This window comes from Eriocheir sinensis, chromosome 19 (assembly GCF_024679095.1).
Source record: "Eriocheir sinensis breed Jianghai 21 chromosome 19, ASM2467909v1, whole genome shotgun sequence".
Lineage (NCBI taxonomy): Eukaryota > Metazoa > Arthropoda > Malacostraca > Decapoda > Varunidae > Eriocheir > Eriocheir sinensis.
In genome coordinates this window covers 16,949,556-16,967,657 of record NC_066527.1, presented here as the reverse complement: position 1 = coordinate 16,967,657, position 18,102 = coordinate 16,949,556, and the positions used below count along the sequence as shown (strand labels likewise).

The window sequence follows — 18,102 nt, the reverse complement described above, 5'->3', positions numbered from 1 at the left end:
TGAAGGGTAGGGCGGAAAACTGTAACTGGATGAAGGGTAGGGCGGAAACGGTAACTGGATGAAGGGTAGGGCGGAAAACTGTAACTGGATGAAGGGTAGGGCGGAAACGGTACCTGGATGAAGGGTAGGGCGGAAAACTGTAACTGGATGAAGGGTAGGGCGGAAACTGTAACTGGATGAAGGGTAGGGCGGAAACTGTAACTGGATGAAGGGTAGGGAGGAAACTGTAACTGGATGAAGGGTAGGGAGGAAACTGTAACTGGATGAAGGGTAGGGCGGAAACTGTAACTGGATGAAGGGTAGGGCGGAAACGGTACCTGGATGAAGGGTAGGGCGGAAACTGTACCTGGATGAAGGGTAGGGCGGAAACTGTACCTGGATGAAGGGTAGGGCGGAAACTGTACCTGGATGAAGGGTAGGGCGGAAACTGTACCTGGATGAAGGGTAGGGAGGAAACTGTACCTGGATGAAGGGTAGGGCGGAAACTGTACCTGGATGAAGGGTAGGGCGGAAACTGTAACTGGATGAAGGGTAGGGCGGAAACTGTACCTGGATGAAGGGTAGGGCGGAAACTGTAACTGGATGAAGGGTAGGGCGGAAACTGTACCTGGATGAAGGGTAGGGCGGAAACTGTACCTGGATGAAGGGTAGGGAGGAAACTGTACCTGGATGAAGGGTAGGGAGGAAACTGTACCTGGATGAAGGGTAGGGAGGAAACTGTACCTGGATGAAGGGTAGGGAGGAAACTGTAACTGGATGAAGGGTAGGGAGGAAACTGTAACTGGATGAAGGGTAGGGCGGAAACTGTAACTGGATGAAGGGTAGGGCGGAAACTAACTGGATGAAGGGTAGGGCGGAAACTGTAACTGGATGAAGGGTAGGGCGGAAACGGTAACTGGATGAAGGGTAGGGCGGAAACTGTAACTGGATGAAGGGTAGGGAGGAAACGGTACCTGGATGAAGGGTAGGGCGGAAACTGTAACTGGATGAAGGGTAGGGAGGAAACTGTAACTGGATGAAGGGTAGGGAGGAAACTGTAACTGGATGAAGGGTAGGGAGGAAACTAACTGGATGAAGGGTAGGGAGGAAACTGTAACTGGATGAAGGGTAGGGAGGAAACGGTACCTGGATGAAGGGTAGGGAGGAAACGGTAACTGGATGAAGGGTAGGGAGGAAACGGTAACTGGATGAAGGGTAGGGAGGAAACGGTACCTGGATGAAGGGTAGGGAGGAAACGGTAACTGGATGAAGGGTAGGGAGGAAACGGTACCTGGATGAAGGGTAGGGAGGAAACGGTAACTGGATGAAGGGTAGGGAGGAAACGGCAACTGGATGAAGGGTAGGGAGGAAACGGCAACTGGATGAAGGGTAGGGAGGAAACGGTAACTGGATGAAGGGTAGGGAGGAAACGGTATAGAAAAGAAAAAGTGGCTGATAAAGAAAGTGAGTGAATAAAAGACAGGTAGAGTTTAATATAGAAAAACAAAGTGGCCGAAAAAAAAGTTGGATAAAAGACAGATGTAGTCGGTGAAAACAATGCGGATCTGAAATCTGTGGGGGAAATTAATTACCTCTACGAAGACTGGTTAGCGATTAAAGTCATACGCTCGAAAATCGATCCCAGGCGACCCAGTGCGACCATGATCAAGAAAACCGGTTATAGATGAATCAAAAGAACCAAAACAAGTAAAGGAAAGAATGATTATAGTTCGCAATACATTAGCGTTCGACCTCAGAATACCAAAGCAAGGAGGGTATCAGGACACCTCTCCCGAAATTGACCTATCTTTCGGCCACTCCTCTAACTCTTTTTAGGAGCAGTGGGCTTTTTTTCACATTAGTTTCCTTTTTTTATGCCCTTGAACAGACTCTTCTGCTGTAAGAAAAAAGTATCATGAATATAAAAATGTCTTAAGAAAAAAGATTATAGATGAAGCAAGATAACCAGAACAACTAAAGGGAAGATTGATAGTACATAACAAATCGAAGTTAAACCTCTGATTAGAAAACGCATAATCAGAACAGTAAGAAAAGAAAAGGCCGAATCAGAGTTATGTACAATGAAGCTCTGAATAGAAAAGCCAAATCAGAGGAATATAAGAAAAAGAAGACAACCAAATCTGTATGAGAATGAAAAATGCACTTCCAAAACATAGAATGAACCTCAGAATAGATAAAACCACCACGGAAATACTAGAACAGAAAAAGACTGATCAGAATGTACAAAATCCTCCTCAGAATAGAAAAGGCATAATCAGAACAATAATAGAAAGAGCAAGATTAGAGCAATATAATAACCTCGGGAGTAGAAAAGGCATAATCAGAACAGCAGTAATAGAAAACTCAAGATCGGAGCAAAATAATAACCTCTGCAGTAGAAAAATCAGTCAGAGCAATATAAGAATTGAAATTGCATCAAAAGATATAAACCCAGCCTCAAGACAAAATTCATCATCAGAGCAATGCATCAAGCCCGAGGCGAACAACGCGTGGCAGCTGAACGTAATCCTTGCAACACTCTGATCAGACTAACCCAGAACATTAGCAAGGCAGTCCCGCAGGTGCATCCGGGGGTGAGGCAGCAAAGTCATCCTCGGCGAAATAAGACTTGCAGTGTACCCGGAGGAGGCAGAATAGCAATTTAATCTTCCGAGCACATCCGCTATCACATCACCGGAGCGTTACCATTAAAATATCGCACTTTGCCTTCAGGTGACTCCACAGGTGTCTTCTGAATATACCTGGACAAGATTATCGCTGCAACACACCCAACGAGGAGACATTTTTAACTCTTAGGAAAGTAAAGGGAAAAGGTTAAGAAAAAACTGCAAATCTACGCCAAAAAAAAGTGCTTAGAGAAATTAAGATTTTTTTTATGGGAGGAAACTGTCAAGGAGGAGACTTCTGAGGAAACGGTAAAGAGAAAAATAAAAAAAAAAGAGTGAGAAAAGTCAGCTAATCTACTGCCCCAACGAAATTAAAAGCGATTGGAGAAAAAAAAAAAGATTAATCAAACACGGGAAAGGAAAATTGAGAAAAGCTTCCAAATCTACCACTCCCTCAAAAGTTGGCGATTTTTCTAAAAGTTGGCGATTAGAAAAATTAGGTTAATCAGAAACGGCTACTGAACTCTTCGTGGGGAATCTCAACTTCTGGGAGAACTAACATAACTAACAACATTCTAACTGGAGCCTTTTGGATGAAACTAAAAGCCTGACCCAAAGCAAGGAGGCAATCTAACGGGACCCACCAAATTCAGGAAAGACTAACAAACATTATAAGGAAGGTCTCGGTAGGATACAGCGACAACATTGATAACAGAACAGAGGCAATCATACGTGACCGAATTAGATAGATATATACAGCGAATGAGCTTTAAATAAAAACACTAAGCAACTTTAAAGAATAACAAAAGCGAATTCGTTTCAAGTAATAACACTAAACGAACTGGACCGAATTAAAAATATATAGCTAGTCAGTTCTGCGTAATGACCAGCGGCCCCGTGGCAACCGAACTGGATCAAGCGGGAAAATTGATAAAAACTGAACAGAAGGGAAAGAACGGGGACACCACTGAACAAGAAGGGAAAGAACGGGGACACCACTGAACAAAAGGGAAAGAACGGGGACACCACTGAACAAAAGGGAAAGAACGGGGACACCACTGAACAAGAAGGGAAAGAACGGGGACACCACTGAACAAGAAGGGAAAGAACGGGGACACCACTGAACAAGAAGGGAAAGAACGGGGACACCACTGAACAAAAGGGAAAGAACGGGGACACCACTGAACAAAAGGGAAAGAACGGGGACACCACTGAACAAAAGGGAAAGAACGGGGACACCACTGAACAAAAGGGAAAGAACGGGGACACCACTGAACAAAAGGGAAAGAACGGGGACACCACTGAACAAAAGGGAAAGAACGGGGACACCACTGAACAAAAGGGAAAGAACGGGGACACCACTCAACAAGAGAAGGGAAAGAACGGGGACACCACTCAACAAGAGAAGGGAAAGAACGGGGACACCACTCAACAAGAGAAGGGAAAGAACGGGGACACCACTCAACAAGAGAAGGGAAAGAACGGGGACACCACTCAACAAGAGAAGGGAAAGAACGGGGACACCACTCAACAAGAGAAGGGAAAGAACGGGGACACCACTCAACAAGAGAATGGAAAGAACGGGGACACCACTCAACAAGAGAAGGGAAAGAACGGGGACACCACTCAACAAGAGAAGGGAAAGAACGGGGACACCACTCAACAAGAGAAGGGAAAGAACGGGGACACCACTCAACAAGAGAAAGGACACCACAGAACAAGAGAAAAGAAAACTATTAACCGCTGTGACGAAACTTAAAACTCCAGGCACACTATCTGGGGCTCCAAGTGACTTAATGATCACAATAGTTTGGTCCACCAGTTTCAGAAGAGCCCCTTTGAGTACCGTTCGGCGCTGGCACTTAAGACTGACAATGTTCCTGTTACTCAAGAATGGCATAGTTCCTCCTACTCACCGTGTTATCCTTGTGGCAGTCACGGCAGGGGGCGAGGCATACGGGGTCACTCTGGTCAGCGGTCTGCAATGGAAGGAAAATAAGAGTTAGGCAGGAGGAGAAGGGTTACCACAATAGCGAGGGAGGAAGAAATTAACAGATAAACTACGGAGGAAGGAAGAATGAATAGAAGAAAGCAATAAGATAAAATCAATAAAATATCAATGCAAGAGTGAGGCAGAGAGGAAAGGATCAAGACATTAACAGAGAAAAGGAAATAAGAGGAGGCAGGAGAAAGGCAAGGAGTATGTAGAGAGTAATGAATGAGGAGGAGAGGCGCAGAGAGAGAGAGAGAGAGAGAGAGAGAGAGAGAGAGAGAGAGAGAGAGAGAGAGAGAGGCAGAGAGGCAGAGAGGGGTCCGCTTCAGGTGGTTCACAGAAAACTTTACACCTGCGTCATTGTTACCTGGACCAGTTTTTGTACAAGTGTTTCTGGCAGGTGATTAGGAGGGAGGAGGAGGGGGAGGGGGATTGAGAGGGGGAGGGAGAGGTTTGATGGTTATGAAACTGAGGATTCTTAACACCCAGCCTCTGCTAAACTCGTCCACCTGCTGTATTTGACTTTCTTGTTCTTTATCTTCCTCTTTCATGTGCCACCAATCCTCTCCTCTTAACCTCGCACCCTACCGAATAGTCTTCCCCTTGCTGCTTGGTTGCTCTCTTCCTGATGTTCCGCTTTCCTTTGTCAATCTCTACCTATACTCTTCTTCATCATCGTTTAACGTCCATTTATTCCGTATGGTGGGGTTGGACGGGATATCAGCCTCCTCCACTGTTGCCGGTCCATAGCCATTTCTTCCACTCTTCCTCCACCACCCTTCTCCACGTCTTCCTTGGCCTTCCTTGATCTGGTCTTACTCGGTAACGCCTCCAGGCCACTCACCACTTCTTCCCATCTGATTGCAGTCAAATATCAAAGCATTCTGACATCACACCGTATCAATAGTGCTTTCAGCTGTTTCGTCGTAGCCCAAGTCTGCCCCATACAGGAGCACCAATCACACACACGCTCTGTACACCTGTGCTCTGCTGCCAAGCGGGATATTCTGATTCACTAATAAGCTTGCCAGTTCCCTCCATATCTTCCAAGCACAAGCCATCCTCCCTCTCCCTGCATCTTCTGCTGCTCCTTCACACCGTATGCCATCCCCAAGGTAGCAGAAGCTGTCCACTACCTCTACAGGGGCTTCACCCATCCGCACTTGCCTCACTTCCACCTCTATCCGTCCTCCTCCAACACAAGTCTGACAACGCAAGTAGACATCAGCTCTACGCACGTCTCTTACACCCGAACATCTGAGGACACCACCTTCCACACCCTGCACACCACACCGAATTATCTCTCACCCCTCTTCCACAGCAACCGCACGGACATCTCCCACTCTCCATTCTTACCATCGGCTCCTGTCCAGACATCACAACCTTTGTCTTTTCCATGTTCACCCTCAGCCCACATCGTGCACTCACCCTCCTGTTGTCTGTTTGAAGTGACATTGCCCGAAGTGAAATCAACAAGCAAGGAAGGACATTGTTAAAGTTAAAGAAAGTGCGAATGAGAATTATGGAGTGGCGGAATGGTAAATGTGGACGATAATACAAACAACCTATAATTAACCTTATCTGTTTGAAGTGAGATCTCGCTAAACACAAGGACATTGGCAAAAGTGGTAAAAGTTAAAGTCCGAGTGAGAGAGATGCGAGTTTGAGGTTAAAAACAAATGATAGTTGTAAAATTTACATTATGAATAGTGAAAGCTTGTCGCATTCAAGGAAGTGACCGAGTTAAGATAACAAAAATTAGATCAGAAAGAAAAACTAAGCATTATCCGACATAGCATTATGGAGTTTGAAGTTAATATGAAAGCATGAAACCTTGCCGCGTTCAAGAAAAAAAAATGATAGACTAACGTTAAAAATATTAAAAAAAAGTTTATATCAGAAAGAAAACATTCGATTGAGCATTATGGAGTTTGAGGTTAGTTAAAAATATTAAAAAAAAGTTTATATCAGAAAGAAAACATTCGATTGAGCATTATGGAGTTTGAGGTTAGTTAAAAATATTAAAAAAAAGTTTATATCAGAAAGAAAACATTCGATTGAGCATTATGGAGTTTGAGGTTAGTTAAAAATATTAAAAAAAAAGTTTATATCAGAAAGAAAACATTCGATTGAGCATTATGGAGTTTGAGGTTAGTTAAAAATATTAAAAAAAAAGTTTATATCAGAAAGAAAACATTCGATTGAGCATTATGGAGATTGAGGTTAATAGAGAATTAAAATTGAAATCAGTGACTAAGAAACCACGAAACCTTACCACTTCAAATGAAAAAAATGAAATAGTTAAAAATGTATAAAAAAAAAGTTTGAATAGTGAAGAATTACAAAGCGAGAAAATGAATGATTTAAACCCGCGCTCAAGTAAAGAAAAAGTCGGCAAGTTCACAATACACATAAAAGTTCAGATCAGAGAGGAAATAAATTAGAAGTGACAATATGAACGAGTGAAACCTTTGAGCGTTCAAGAAAAAAAAAGTTCGATTAAAGCTAATATCCATAAAAGCTCAGATCAGGGAGGATGAAAATACAGAATATAACCGTGAGAACATGAAAGAATTAAACCTTGCCGCGTTCAGGGAAGTTTGTTCGATTAAACTTCAGAATCTATACAAAAACCAGTTACGATCGGAGAGCAATGCAAGAGTGTAGGAAGCCCCGGAGGTAAATACAGAACAAATATAACCGCGAGAACATGAACAGAGTGAAACCTTGCCGCGTTCCGGGAAGCTGGCTCGATTAAAGTTCAGAATCTATACAAAAACCAGTTACGATCAGAGAGCAAGGCAAGAGTGTAGGAAGCCCCGTGCAACACCTACAAATTACTGGAACCGACGCTACCTGGAAATTTCAAAGCTCGGGTATTATTGGCAGACCGGTTACCAAGAAGCGGACAGTAAATTACGCCTCACGAGAGAAATTGTGCGTCGCTACTGAAAGGCGAAAAAAAAAGTGGATTCCCCAGGGATACTAGTGTTCGATGAAAGGCTGGAACTTGTCTGACGAAATAGTGTGGAAATCAAACCGGCCGTGATGTGCAAGGGGAAATTAGACTTATATAAGGTTAGGACGCAAGTAATAGGGAATTCAGGTGATTAAATTGTCTGACGAAATCGAATGTGTTGATAACGTGAACCTGCCGTGATAGTGAGGCAGTTTATAGACAGGTGAGAGAAAACTAAGACATGTGTAAGGTTAGAACGCAAATGATTAGGAATTCAGACACAGGTGATAAAGTTAGTTAGCAAGACTGTAAATTGTGTATAGACTACGAAAGTTAAGAGTAGAAAAAACGCATTGCTGGTAAAAAAAAAAAAACAGATAGAGAATACACAGGAAATAAAGGATAAAGAAACCGAAAGCAAGGAAAACAAAAATAAGTAGATAAACGCTGAAAGAAAGTACAGGAAACAAACTAAAAACAAAAACCGAGGAAACCAAAAAGAATGCTTGTTCAGAAAACGCGAATAGTGAACATGCAAAAAAAAACATCCCTCAGACCCTCCCCAAAAATATCTCACCTTAGACCCTCAAAAAAAAAAAAAATCGCTTCAGACCCTCCCCCTCCAAAAAAAAAAAAAATACCCAAAGAAACATCCCTTCCTCTCCACATACACCCCTTCACCTCCTCCTTAAGACCCCTCCCCTTAACAACTCACCATCCAGGACGTGGGGAAGGCGAGGGGAAAGCCGGAGAGTGGATGCACTTGGTCGCTCCTGTCCGTAAAGTCATCGTCCTTGTGGAAGTTGAAGTGTCCGCAGAGGCCGTTGAGCTCCGCGGTGTGGGAGGCGTGGGCGATGATGTCCATGCGGTGGGGGCAATGCTGGACCTGGGGGGAGGGGGAGAAGGGGGCGGTTAACGTGGAGTGCAGAGATGATTTAGGGTTGAATAGTGATAAAAATAGTGTTACGGAGTGGGAAGCTTTTAAGTGAAATGAGAGAAGGGGAGAGCAAGAATGGGAAGGAGAAAGGGGTAAATTGGGAGAGTAGAGTGATTTGGGGAGAATTGGTGATACGGAGTGGGAGGCTGGTCTGTGAAATGAGCGAGGGAGAGCAAGAACGGGAGGGAGAGAGGGGTTAATGTGTAGAGTAGAGATGATTTGGGGGAGAATAAAGATACGGAGAGGGAGGCTGTAAATGAAATGAGAGAGGGGAGAGCAAGAACGGGAGGGAGAGAGGGATTAATGTGTGGAGTAGAGATGATTTGATTTTGGGAGGATATTGATACTGAGTGGGAGGCTGGTAAGTGAAATGAGGGGGGAGAGCAAGAAGGGGAGGGAGAGAGGGGTTAATTGGGAGAGTATAGATGCTTTGGGGAGAATATTGATACAGAGGGAGGCTGTTAAGCAAGGTGAGAGAGGGGGAGTGTGTAAACGATGACTTGAGAGATTAAAGAAATGCATTAATTGAAGTTGTAAGGAGAATGGGAAAGAGGAAAGGAGGAGAATGTAGAGAGAGAGAAAGATAGAGAAAGAATAATTGTCATGGATAAAAGGTAGTTAAAAATAATCATACCAGTAACAAGGAAGAGGAAACTCGACACAAAAGATTCGAATAAATATAATCTTCCATCGGGTAAAACGCAAAAGGTAAAAAGTAAAATCAAATGAAAAACAGGATACATTTAGGAGGGATAAAAAAGAAAAAGCAGTCTTGTAACAATCAGTGGCAGGTACAGAGGAAGCTTATAATCTGCCCTCAGGATAAAATTTAATCAAGTATAGTAGGAAACTTATGGTCAGTGAGGCACGTCGTCTGCGTCCTTGGCCGTGAGGAGAAAAACACGCGCTTGCTCTATACGCCAGACTGTTTACCATGTACAAAGACGATACAATAAGCGACTGAGAATGTTAATGTTTGTTATATACGTCTTTGACCACGAGGATGATTATGATTAGTGGGGCGTTCTGCTCTTGGCGCCGAACTTAAACACTATAAACTATAAATAAACACACGCGTAATGCTACAAGATTTAGATCAACCCATCAAGTTACCTGGAGAAAAAAAAACGTATTGGATAGACTTGGCCAAACAAAGGTAGATACTGATACGGTTCATAGACTTCCTTAAAGCCAGTTAAATAAGGTTACGGTAGCGGACGCGTATAGAGACCACGGAGGGCAACTACATCACAACAAAGTAGTTAGAAGATTTGATTAGAGGAGTTTGACAGTTCGTAGATATAATGACCCCTCTTTCGGCCACCTCTTTGGATTCTTTTTAGGAGCAAGGAGTAGCGGGCTTTTTTATTAGTTTCCTTTTTTTTGTGCCCTTGAGCTGTCTTTGTTGTAAGAAAATGGTTTAGCAAGAGAAAGGTAATAATATACAATGAAAAGGTGAATTCACTTGAGCTTCACGCACATACTCTCATACAAAAACACTAAAATTACAGTCTTCGTTCATATCCAAACACTCAGTAATTTAGTTTAGTGACAGAAACTGGTAATCCCACTATAAGTCAAGGGCTCAGATTTTTGCATAGGAATTACTGTTAAATTATAGTGTCACCCGCCAGTCATATTTAAACACTCAATTATTTAGTTTAGTGAATTACAAACAGTTAATGTCACTACATCAAGGGTTCTGAAACTTTAGCATAGGAATTACCGTTAAATTATAAGAGTCACCCGCCAATCATATCTAAACATACTCATTAAGTGAATTAGAAACATGTAAAGCCACTAACGTCAAGGGTTCTGAAACTTCAGCATAGAAGTTAGTTAAATTATAGAGTTACCCGCCAGTCACATCCAAATATACTAGTTTAGTCTAGTAAGGCTATTTTGATGACAAGGAATTATCAGGCGAGTTGCCCCACTACCGCCATAGCGAGGAGGTCAAGAACCCCGCACTCATTACCTGTCGAGGCAGCACCTGAGCGCGGCGAGGGAGGTGAAAGTTGGCATGTAAATCACCTGTTGCTGCTAATTGTGGCGTACCTGACTGGGGCGAGGCGAGGGTGGCAAGAAAAACTGGTAGTGGAGGAATATTAAAACTGCACTTAATGCGTTTTTTTTTCAGTGAGTAAATGGAGATCTTCAATATTTGGTGCCATATTCTTACATTTATGCCTCCCAGTCACCGTTGCCAGAAATTATCGTACAAGGCGTTTTTTTTTCGGTAAGTAAATGGAGATCTTCAATATTTGGTGCCATATTCTTAAACATTTATGCCTCCCAGCCACCGTTGCCAGAAATTATCGTACTCAAGGAGTTTTTTTTCGGTAAGTAAATAGAGATCTAAAATATTTGGTGCCATATTCTTAAACATTTATGCCTCCCAGCCACCGTTGCCAGAAATTATCGTACTCAAGTAGTTTTTTGAGATCTAAAATATTTGGTGCCATATTCTTAAACATTTATGCCTCCCAGCCACCGTTGCCAGAAATTATCGTACTAAAGGCATTTTTTTCGGTAAGTAAATGGAGATCTAAAATATTTGGTGCCATATTCTTAAACTTTTATGCATCCCAGCCACCGTTGCCAGAAATTATCGTACTCAAGAGCATAGTACCCCGTCACACCGCATTCACCCACCCACCCAGCCAGCCACGTCACTCCAGACACCCACCATGATCCTGTTGGAGCCGAACAGGGTGAGGCAGGAGGGTGAACTTGTCCCCCAGGGTGTACGCCAGGCCAGCACGGGGTGGCATTTCTCGGCGGACCGGAGGGCGTGTACCTTGTCGGGACCCACATGGTTGGGGTGGCCGTTCACGTGCACCTGTGGGAGAGACCGGCGTGAGTGAGTTAGAGAGATAGGGGCGGGGGGGGGGGGTGGAGTTAAGACTGCTAAGGGGAAAATATAGATTAGGGAAATATGGATTGCAGCTTGGGAGGGCATATGGAAAACTATAAAATGCAGATTAAATAAGGTAGATTAGGGAGATAGAGAGGGAAAAGATAAGAGTAAATGATATGAAAATAGATAGATTAGGGAAATATGGATTGCAGGGAGGGAAAAGATAGAGAGTAAAGGGAAAAGATAGAGTAAATGATATGAAAATAGATTAGGGAAATATGGATTGCAGGTAAATGATATGAAAATAGATTAGGGAAATATGGATTGCAGGGAGGGAAAAGATAAAGAGAGTAAAGGGAAAAGATAGAGTAAATGATATGAAAATAGATAGATTAGGGAAATATGGATTGCAGTCTGGGAGAGCATTTGGAAGGCTATAACATGCAGATTAAACATTGCGGAAGACCATAGGGAATGAAGTTTTAAGAATATGGGAACATTACCTTTGAAATTACCCTCAAACATTCACTCTTTACCTTTCAGTTAACCTCATTCACCCACCCAATACAACACACGCTACTCACGGTAAACACGTTGCCGTTCTCCAAGGCGACAACAGTGTGGGGGTCGTTGACGAAGGTGAAGCGGTCGATGCAGGAGGCGCGGCCGAAGCAGCTCCTGAAGTCGCCGTACACGCCCAGCTCCGCCTCCCGCGTGAAGCCCTTCTGCGCCAGGGAGTAGTTGCACACGCCGTGGAAGTCGTAGTGGTGGTTGTCGAAGGTCGTGATGTGCGGGTCATTGTAGAGGGAACACCGGCTGCCTGGAATGAACGGGAAAAGTTAAAAAATGATCTCGTTTACTGGTGGGTGTTTTTTTTATAATTGACTGATTTTAAAAATTCTTCAGGCATATCAAATCAACATGATTACTAAATTATGAAGTCTAAACCAGTCATGTGTATTGGCAAGACTAAAGGGCATTGGGTGAGGGTTCAAGGAACAAGGGGTATTTTCCAATTTAGAGCGGGCTTTTTCTTGCACTTTTTTGTTGCCTTTGAGCCGTTTTCTTTGATTTAAAAATTAGTTTGAGAATGCCTCAACCACATTGCGTAAGAGTGGAAGATTTTGGATCATGGCAAAGAATGTTTACTACAAATGGGATCCTGAAGGGGCAGGGAAGGGAAGGGAGCGCATTTCAGTGTCACTGAGCAGGGGACAACTGGGCACCTCTGCACCGAGACTTACAGCAGTCGGCGATGGCGGGCAGCGGGTGCCAGCAGGAGTCGCGGCACTCCAGCGTCACGCAGTGGGCGGTCAGCTCGGCGCCCTCGGGGTACAGCTGCCCGTCGAACTCACAACCTGAAGAAATATATAGTAACCGTTTTAAGTCAAATTAATGAACCGAATTTGTGTTGTCATAACGTAAATGGACTTACAGTAAATCATGGTCGATCGTTTGACAAATTTGACTCACTGCAGACGAAGATAAAAATATCTACTTTTGCCAAAAGTTAAGTCAATAAAAAGTGAAAGTCTAATAGTTTAGGAGACACCAGGGGCGAAGAAGAACCAAAGAGACAAAATTCCTGTTCACACGCGCATTGTGAATTTCAGTCTGGGTCAACTCCCGGCGTCCCACTCTCACGACACTGGTGGCCGCCCGCGTGGTGTTCACATCCAGGCGCCTGCTGCACCATTTAGACGACCCCGCACTGGCCAGTGTTAATCAAATCCAAGACTGCAGAACAGAAATGCCACGCCAATGAAAACCTCCGCCGCAGCTTCGTGCATTGGCGCGTCGTGGGTCCCAACGCACTCGTGGCGTTTTACACTCTTAAATTATACCGCGGCGGCGGCGGTGCCTTGGACAGCGGCATCAAGACTCGCGGTCACCCGCGGCGATGCAGATACAGAGCAAGGCTGTGCGCCAATGTCCGCACGCTGCAGCAGAAGGCTGAGAAAATATGCAGCGCTACCCGGCCATTGTAGCGACAGAATGATGAAGGACGGGCGGGAGCAGAGAACAATGAAAAGCTAGAAGAAAGGACAGGTCACGACGGAAAGAAGAAACTAATAGAAAACTGAAGGGCATATCACGACCGGAAGAACAGAAGCTCAAAGGTCGTAAGGAATCATTGAAACTAAACCGAGGAGAGAGAAAGGAAACAATGTGCAGGCCGAACACACTAAAGTAAGAATATCAAGGAAAGGAAATGAAAAGCGTAGGACAAGCAGAGAAACTAACACATGGAGAGTAAAGTAAACAAAGCGATGGCCAACATAGAAACTAGAATGATCAGAGACTCTTGCAAGCCAAAACAGACACCGCAATATTACAGATTTTGAGGAGAGACCAAGAACAGAGGTAAAGGTTAACATGCAGGGAATGAAAGTATTACGAAGGGCAAGGAACGAACAAAGGCTTGTGGCATTTGTAAAGAAACGAAAGGTGAAGGAATAGAGGGGAGGAAAGGGGAAATGGAAGACGAAAGGCCAGAGGGAAAAAAATATTGCTGGATCCTGAAGTATTTGGCTTTCTCGAGCTGAGGAAGGGAAGGAAGACAAGGCGAGGAGGGAAGGGAAGGAAAACACAGGCCAGGGAACACAAGCATGACAGGCGCACATTCATATAGCAAGGGAAGACAAGGAAAACAGGTAAGATACAATGCTGGGTCTTGTCAGGAGTGGAGAAGAATTAATAGAAGGGAAAATTTATATACCAGGAAGAGAAGGAGATGGCAAGAGGAGGGAGTTGTCAAAGAGTACAGATTTTTACTTTGGAGTTTGATAGAGGATAGATAAAGATACAATGTTATGTCTTGTCAGGAGTGGAGAAGAATTAATAGAAGGGAAAATTTATATACCAGGAAGAGAAGGAGATGGCAAGAGGAAGGAGTTGTCAAAGAGTACAGATTTTTACTTTGGAGTTTGATAGAGGATAGATAAAGATACAATGTTAGGTCTTGTCAGGAGTGGAAAGGAATGAAGAATAGAAGGGGAAATTTATATACCAAAAGAGAAGGAGATGGCAGAGTATAGATTTCTACTTTGGGGTTTGATAAAGAATAGATAAGATACAATGTTAGGTCTTATCAGGGGTGGAAAAGGATGAAGAATAGAAGGGAAAATTTATATACCAGGAAGAGATGAAAATAGCAAGAGGAAAAGTTGGCAAAGTACAGATTTTTACTTCGGGGTTTGATGGAGAAGGGTAGATAAGATACAATGTCGGGTCTTATCAGGAGTGGAAAAGAATGAAGAATAGAAGGGAAAAAATTAAAAAAGGAGGAAGAGACAGGAGGAAGAGGAGCTACAGGGTATACATTTTTTCTTTTGGGGTAAAAAGAAGGTAGAAAGGAAGGGTAGATAAGATACGATGTCGGGTCTTATCAGGAGCGGAAAAGAATGAATAGAAGTGAAAATCTATATACCAGGAAGAGATGAGGATAGAATGAGTTTAGATTTCTACTTTGGGGTTTGGTAAAGGATAGATAAACTACGATGTTGGGTGTTGTCAGGAGTGGCGAAGAATTTACAGCAGACGTGAAAAATAATATACAAGTGAGAGAAGACTAGCAGTGACCGTTTAGATATATACTTTGAGGCTTGGTAAAGGAAAATAGATAAGATATACGATGTTGGGCGTTGTCAGGAATGGAAAAGAATGAACAGAAGTGAAAAATCGTTTACCAGTAAGAAGTGTTGGCAAGCGTATAGATTTATATTGTTGGGTCTGGCAAAGGTAAATTGACAAGATACAAGGACTGGAGTTCAGGTATAAAATGAAGACTGAAGATAAGAAGAACAAGATGGGAAGATTGAAAATGAATAAAGAGAATACCAGAAGTAGCTGACGGGCGTAAAAATTTATATTGTGGGGGTTGGTAAAGGAAACTATGAGAAACTACAATATCAGTCGTTCCTTGGTGTTCTAAAGATTAAAGAAAGGAAGAACAAGATAGGGAAGTGAAAATACAGACAAAGGAACAAGAAAAACCGCTGACATTAGTAGATTGATATTGTGGCGAAGGAGAATAGGCGAGAAAAGACTTAGTCGTTCTCAGGTGTTCAAAAGATTAAAGAAACGATAAAGAAACGGACAAGATAAGGAAACTAAAAATGAAATACAGAATAATTAAATACAGACAAGGAACAGCTGGAGTGAGTAGATTTATAATGTGGAGTCTGGCAAAGGGAAATAAATGAGAAACTACGGCTTAGGGGTGGAAAAGGCTGAAGAATGGATGAACAAGGAAGAGCAAGATATGGAGTGAGAAATGACAGCTGACAGGGGTAGAGATTTATATTGTGGGGTCTGGCCAAGGAGAATTAATGAGTGGATACAGTGTTCGGCGATGTCAGGCGGGGGTGGGACAAGAGAGGAAACAGCGCAAGATAAGAGAATGATTTAGAGCCAAGAGAAGGATGAGGCGTGAAGGGAGTGTAGATGTGAGCAGGGAACGGCAAGACAGAAAAGTATTTGGAATTTTCAAGTAATATGCGTGAAGTAAGGAAGGTATAAGATTTAATTGAATACATAAAACAATCTCAATATTTGAGAGAAGACAAGAAATGGGAAAAGGAATAGGATGAAAAATGAAAAGAGAACGTGAAAGGGTTAATGGTGAAGGTACAAGTGGGGGGGGGAAAGAAGACAAAGAAGAAGAGACAAGCAGAAGACAAGAAAAGAAGACAAGACGAAGAAAAGACAAGCAGAAGACAAGAAAAGACAAGACGAAGAAAAGACAAGAAAAGAACAAGAAAAAAAAAGACGAAGAAAAGACAAGAAGAAAAGAACAAGAAAAAAGAAAAAGAACAAGAACAAGAACAAAAAAGAAAGAAAAAGACAAGTGTACAGTCCTATGGTGAAGGTCCAACAAGTGTTCATATATACCCCACGTCATCCCCGCCACACTTACACTCCCTCTGCCCCGGCTCGCCCAGGTAACGCCGCTCCACCTTGCCGTCCTCGCACACCAGCTGGAGGCACGCACGCTGCAGGGCGAGCACCACCTGGCCGTGCTGGAAGGTCTCGTCCCCGTAGCAACAGTGCCTGAAGGGCGTGGGGTGGCGATCGAGGAGCACGCCTGAGGGAGGGAAGGAAAGGAAGATGTTAAGCGTGAAAGTTATATCCATTTTCGTATCTCTTTAGTCTCGTATCCCTATTTGTTCCTTCCTTCACTTTCTCACTTTTTCACTTCATATCCTCATTCATCTTCTATAATCCCACGCCTGAGGGAGGGAAGGAAGGGATGATAAGCGTAAAGGTTATTCATTTTCTTATCTCGATAGTCTTTTGTATCCCTATTGATTCCTTTACTTTATCCTCCTTTTTTCACTTAATATCTTCATTCATCTTCTATAATCCCACGCCTGAGGGAGGGAAGGAAGGAAGGGAGGATGTTATGCGTGAAAGATACATCCATTTTAGTAATTTTTTTTTTACCGCTAAGGAAACAGCTCAAGGGCAACAAAAAAAGGTTAAAAAACGCCCGCTAATCGCTGCTCCCACAAGATCAAAAGCGATGACCGGCCAAAAGAGAAGTCAGTTTATCCCTATCCTTATTTGTTCCTTCACTTTATCCTCCCTTTTTCACTTCAGGTCTTCATCAATAATCCCACGCCTGAGGAGGGAAGGAAGGGAGATGTTTAAGTGAGAGATTTACTTCCGTTTTGGTATTAAGTGAAAGTGTAAACAAGAATAAAAACACCCCGCTTACTGTAAACAAAGCCGATAACAATACTGGAACCAACCCACGACAGGCCCTAAAATAAACTCAAGTGTATGTAGTGTATCTAATAACAGGAAGCAGACAGACAGGAGCAGGAGGACGACTAACACCCCCACCGTCACCCCTATCCACCACCACCCCCAACCCCTCCCCCTCACTATTATCTCCCGGGAAACCCACCTTGAGTCACATGTAGCAGCGCCGTCAGGGTCACGAACACGAGGAAAGCCATCTCACACCTGTACACACCTGCCGAGGGGGGGGAGAAGGGGGTTAGGAGGAAAAGCTTTGTTAGGCATCAGTCATTAGGGAAACCGCGACGCCGGCCACAAAGAGGGATAATAAGGGATTCCTGCCCGAGGTGGAGTTCCGCGGAGGAGAAGGAGGAGGGATCGACGAGGTGAACGGACGAAAAGTGGCTGTGTCAAGGTGGCTGGTCGTGGATTTCCCCTTCAAGTCATACCAAGAAAAAATAGATACACGTGTTGCTTCCAAAGACAGATTACTTCAGTCCCCCGTTGGCTTCCTAAAATAGATTAAGAAGTCCCTTTAGTATATTACAGAGCCCCGAGTACCTAGCTTTCACAAATTGATTACTTCACTCGCTTAGTTATGTAGTCATGGATACCGGAACTTTTAAGAGTGGAGTTTCATTACACGGTCGTTGAAAAAATAGAAGGTTGTACTTTAACGTATTCTCACAAGGACGAACATGCGTGTGGCTTCCCAAGATTGACTACATTCTCCCGTGTCCCCGAGTACCGTACCGTAGCCTTCACAAATAGATTACTTCAGTCGCCTTTGTGTTTTATGACGCCCCGGGTAACACAATGGAAATAAGAATAGGATGAAAAATGAAAAGTGAACGTGAAAGGGTTAGTGGTGAAGGGAGAAGAGAAGGGGAGAAGAGAGAAAAAGACAGAGACAAGAAGACACGAATAGATTGCCAAGTCCATTTTAACTCTTATCTATGTTCAGTAGCACTACACAATATTAGTAAAGTAGTTAATTAATGA

The 18,102-nt window shown here is 43.4% G+C and overlaps 1 protein-coding gene and 1 long non-coding RNA gene across 4 annotated transcripts in view; both read right to left on the bottom strand.

Moving 5' to 3' along the window:
- Positions 1-18,102, bottom strand: part of LOC127000808 (mucin-5B-like) — a 62,925-nt gene that overhangs the window by 36,715 nt on the left and 8,108 nt on the right. For all 3 annotated transcript variants that reach the window (XM_050864866.1, XM_050864864.1, XM_050864865.1), the window contains exons 2-8: positions 17,267-17,335; positions 16,274-16,441; positions 12,600-12,713; positions 11,940-12,175; positions 11,185-11,337; positions 8,274-8,444; positions 4,523-4,585 (exon numbers count right to left, since the gene is read on the bottom strand). In XM_050864866.1, coding sequence (XP_050720823.1) covers positions 4,523-4,585; positions 8,274-8,444; positions 11,185-11,337; positions 11,940-12,175; positions 12,600-12,713; positions 16,274-16,441; positions 17,267-17,318 — 957 coding nt within the window. In that variant the 5' untranslated portion in view covers positions 17,319-17,335. The remainder of the gene's footprint in view (positions 1-4,522; positions 4,586-8,273; positions 8,445-11,184; positions 11,338-11,939; positions 12,176-12,599; positions 12,714-16,273; positions 16,442-17,266; positions 17,336-18,102) is intronic.
- On the bottom strand, positions 154-1,817 carry LOC127000824 (uncharacterized). The gene is made up of 3 exons (XR_007754540.1): positions 954-1,817; positions 724-810; positions 154-259 (listed from the first exon to the last, which is right to left on the bottom strand). It is a non-coding gene; the product is annotated as an uncharacterized LOC127000824 (long non-coding RNA).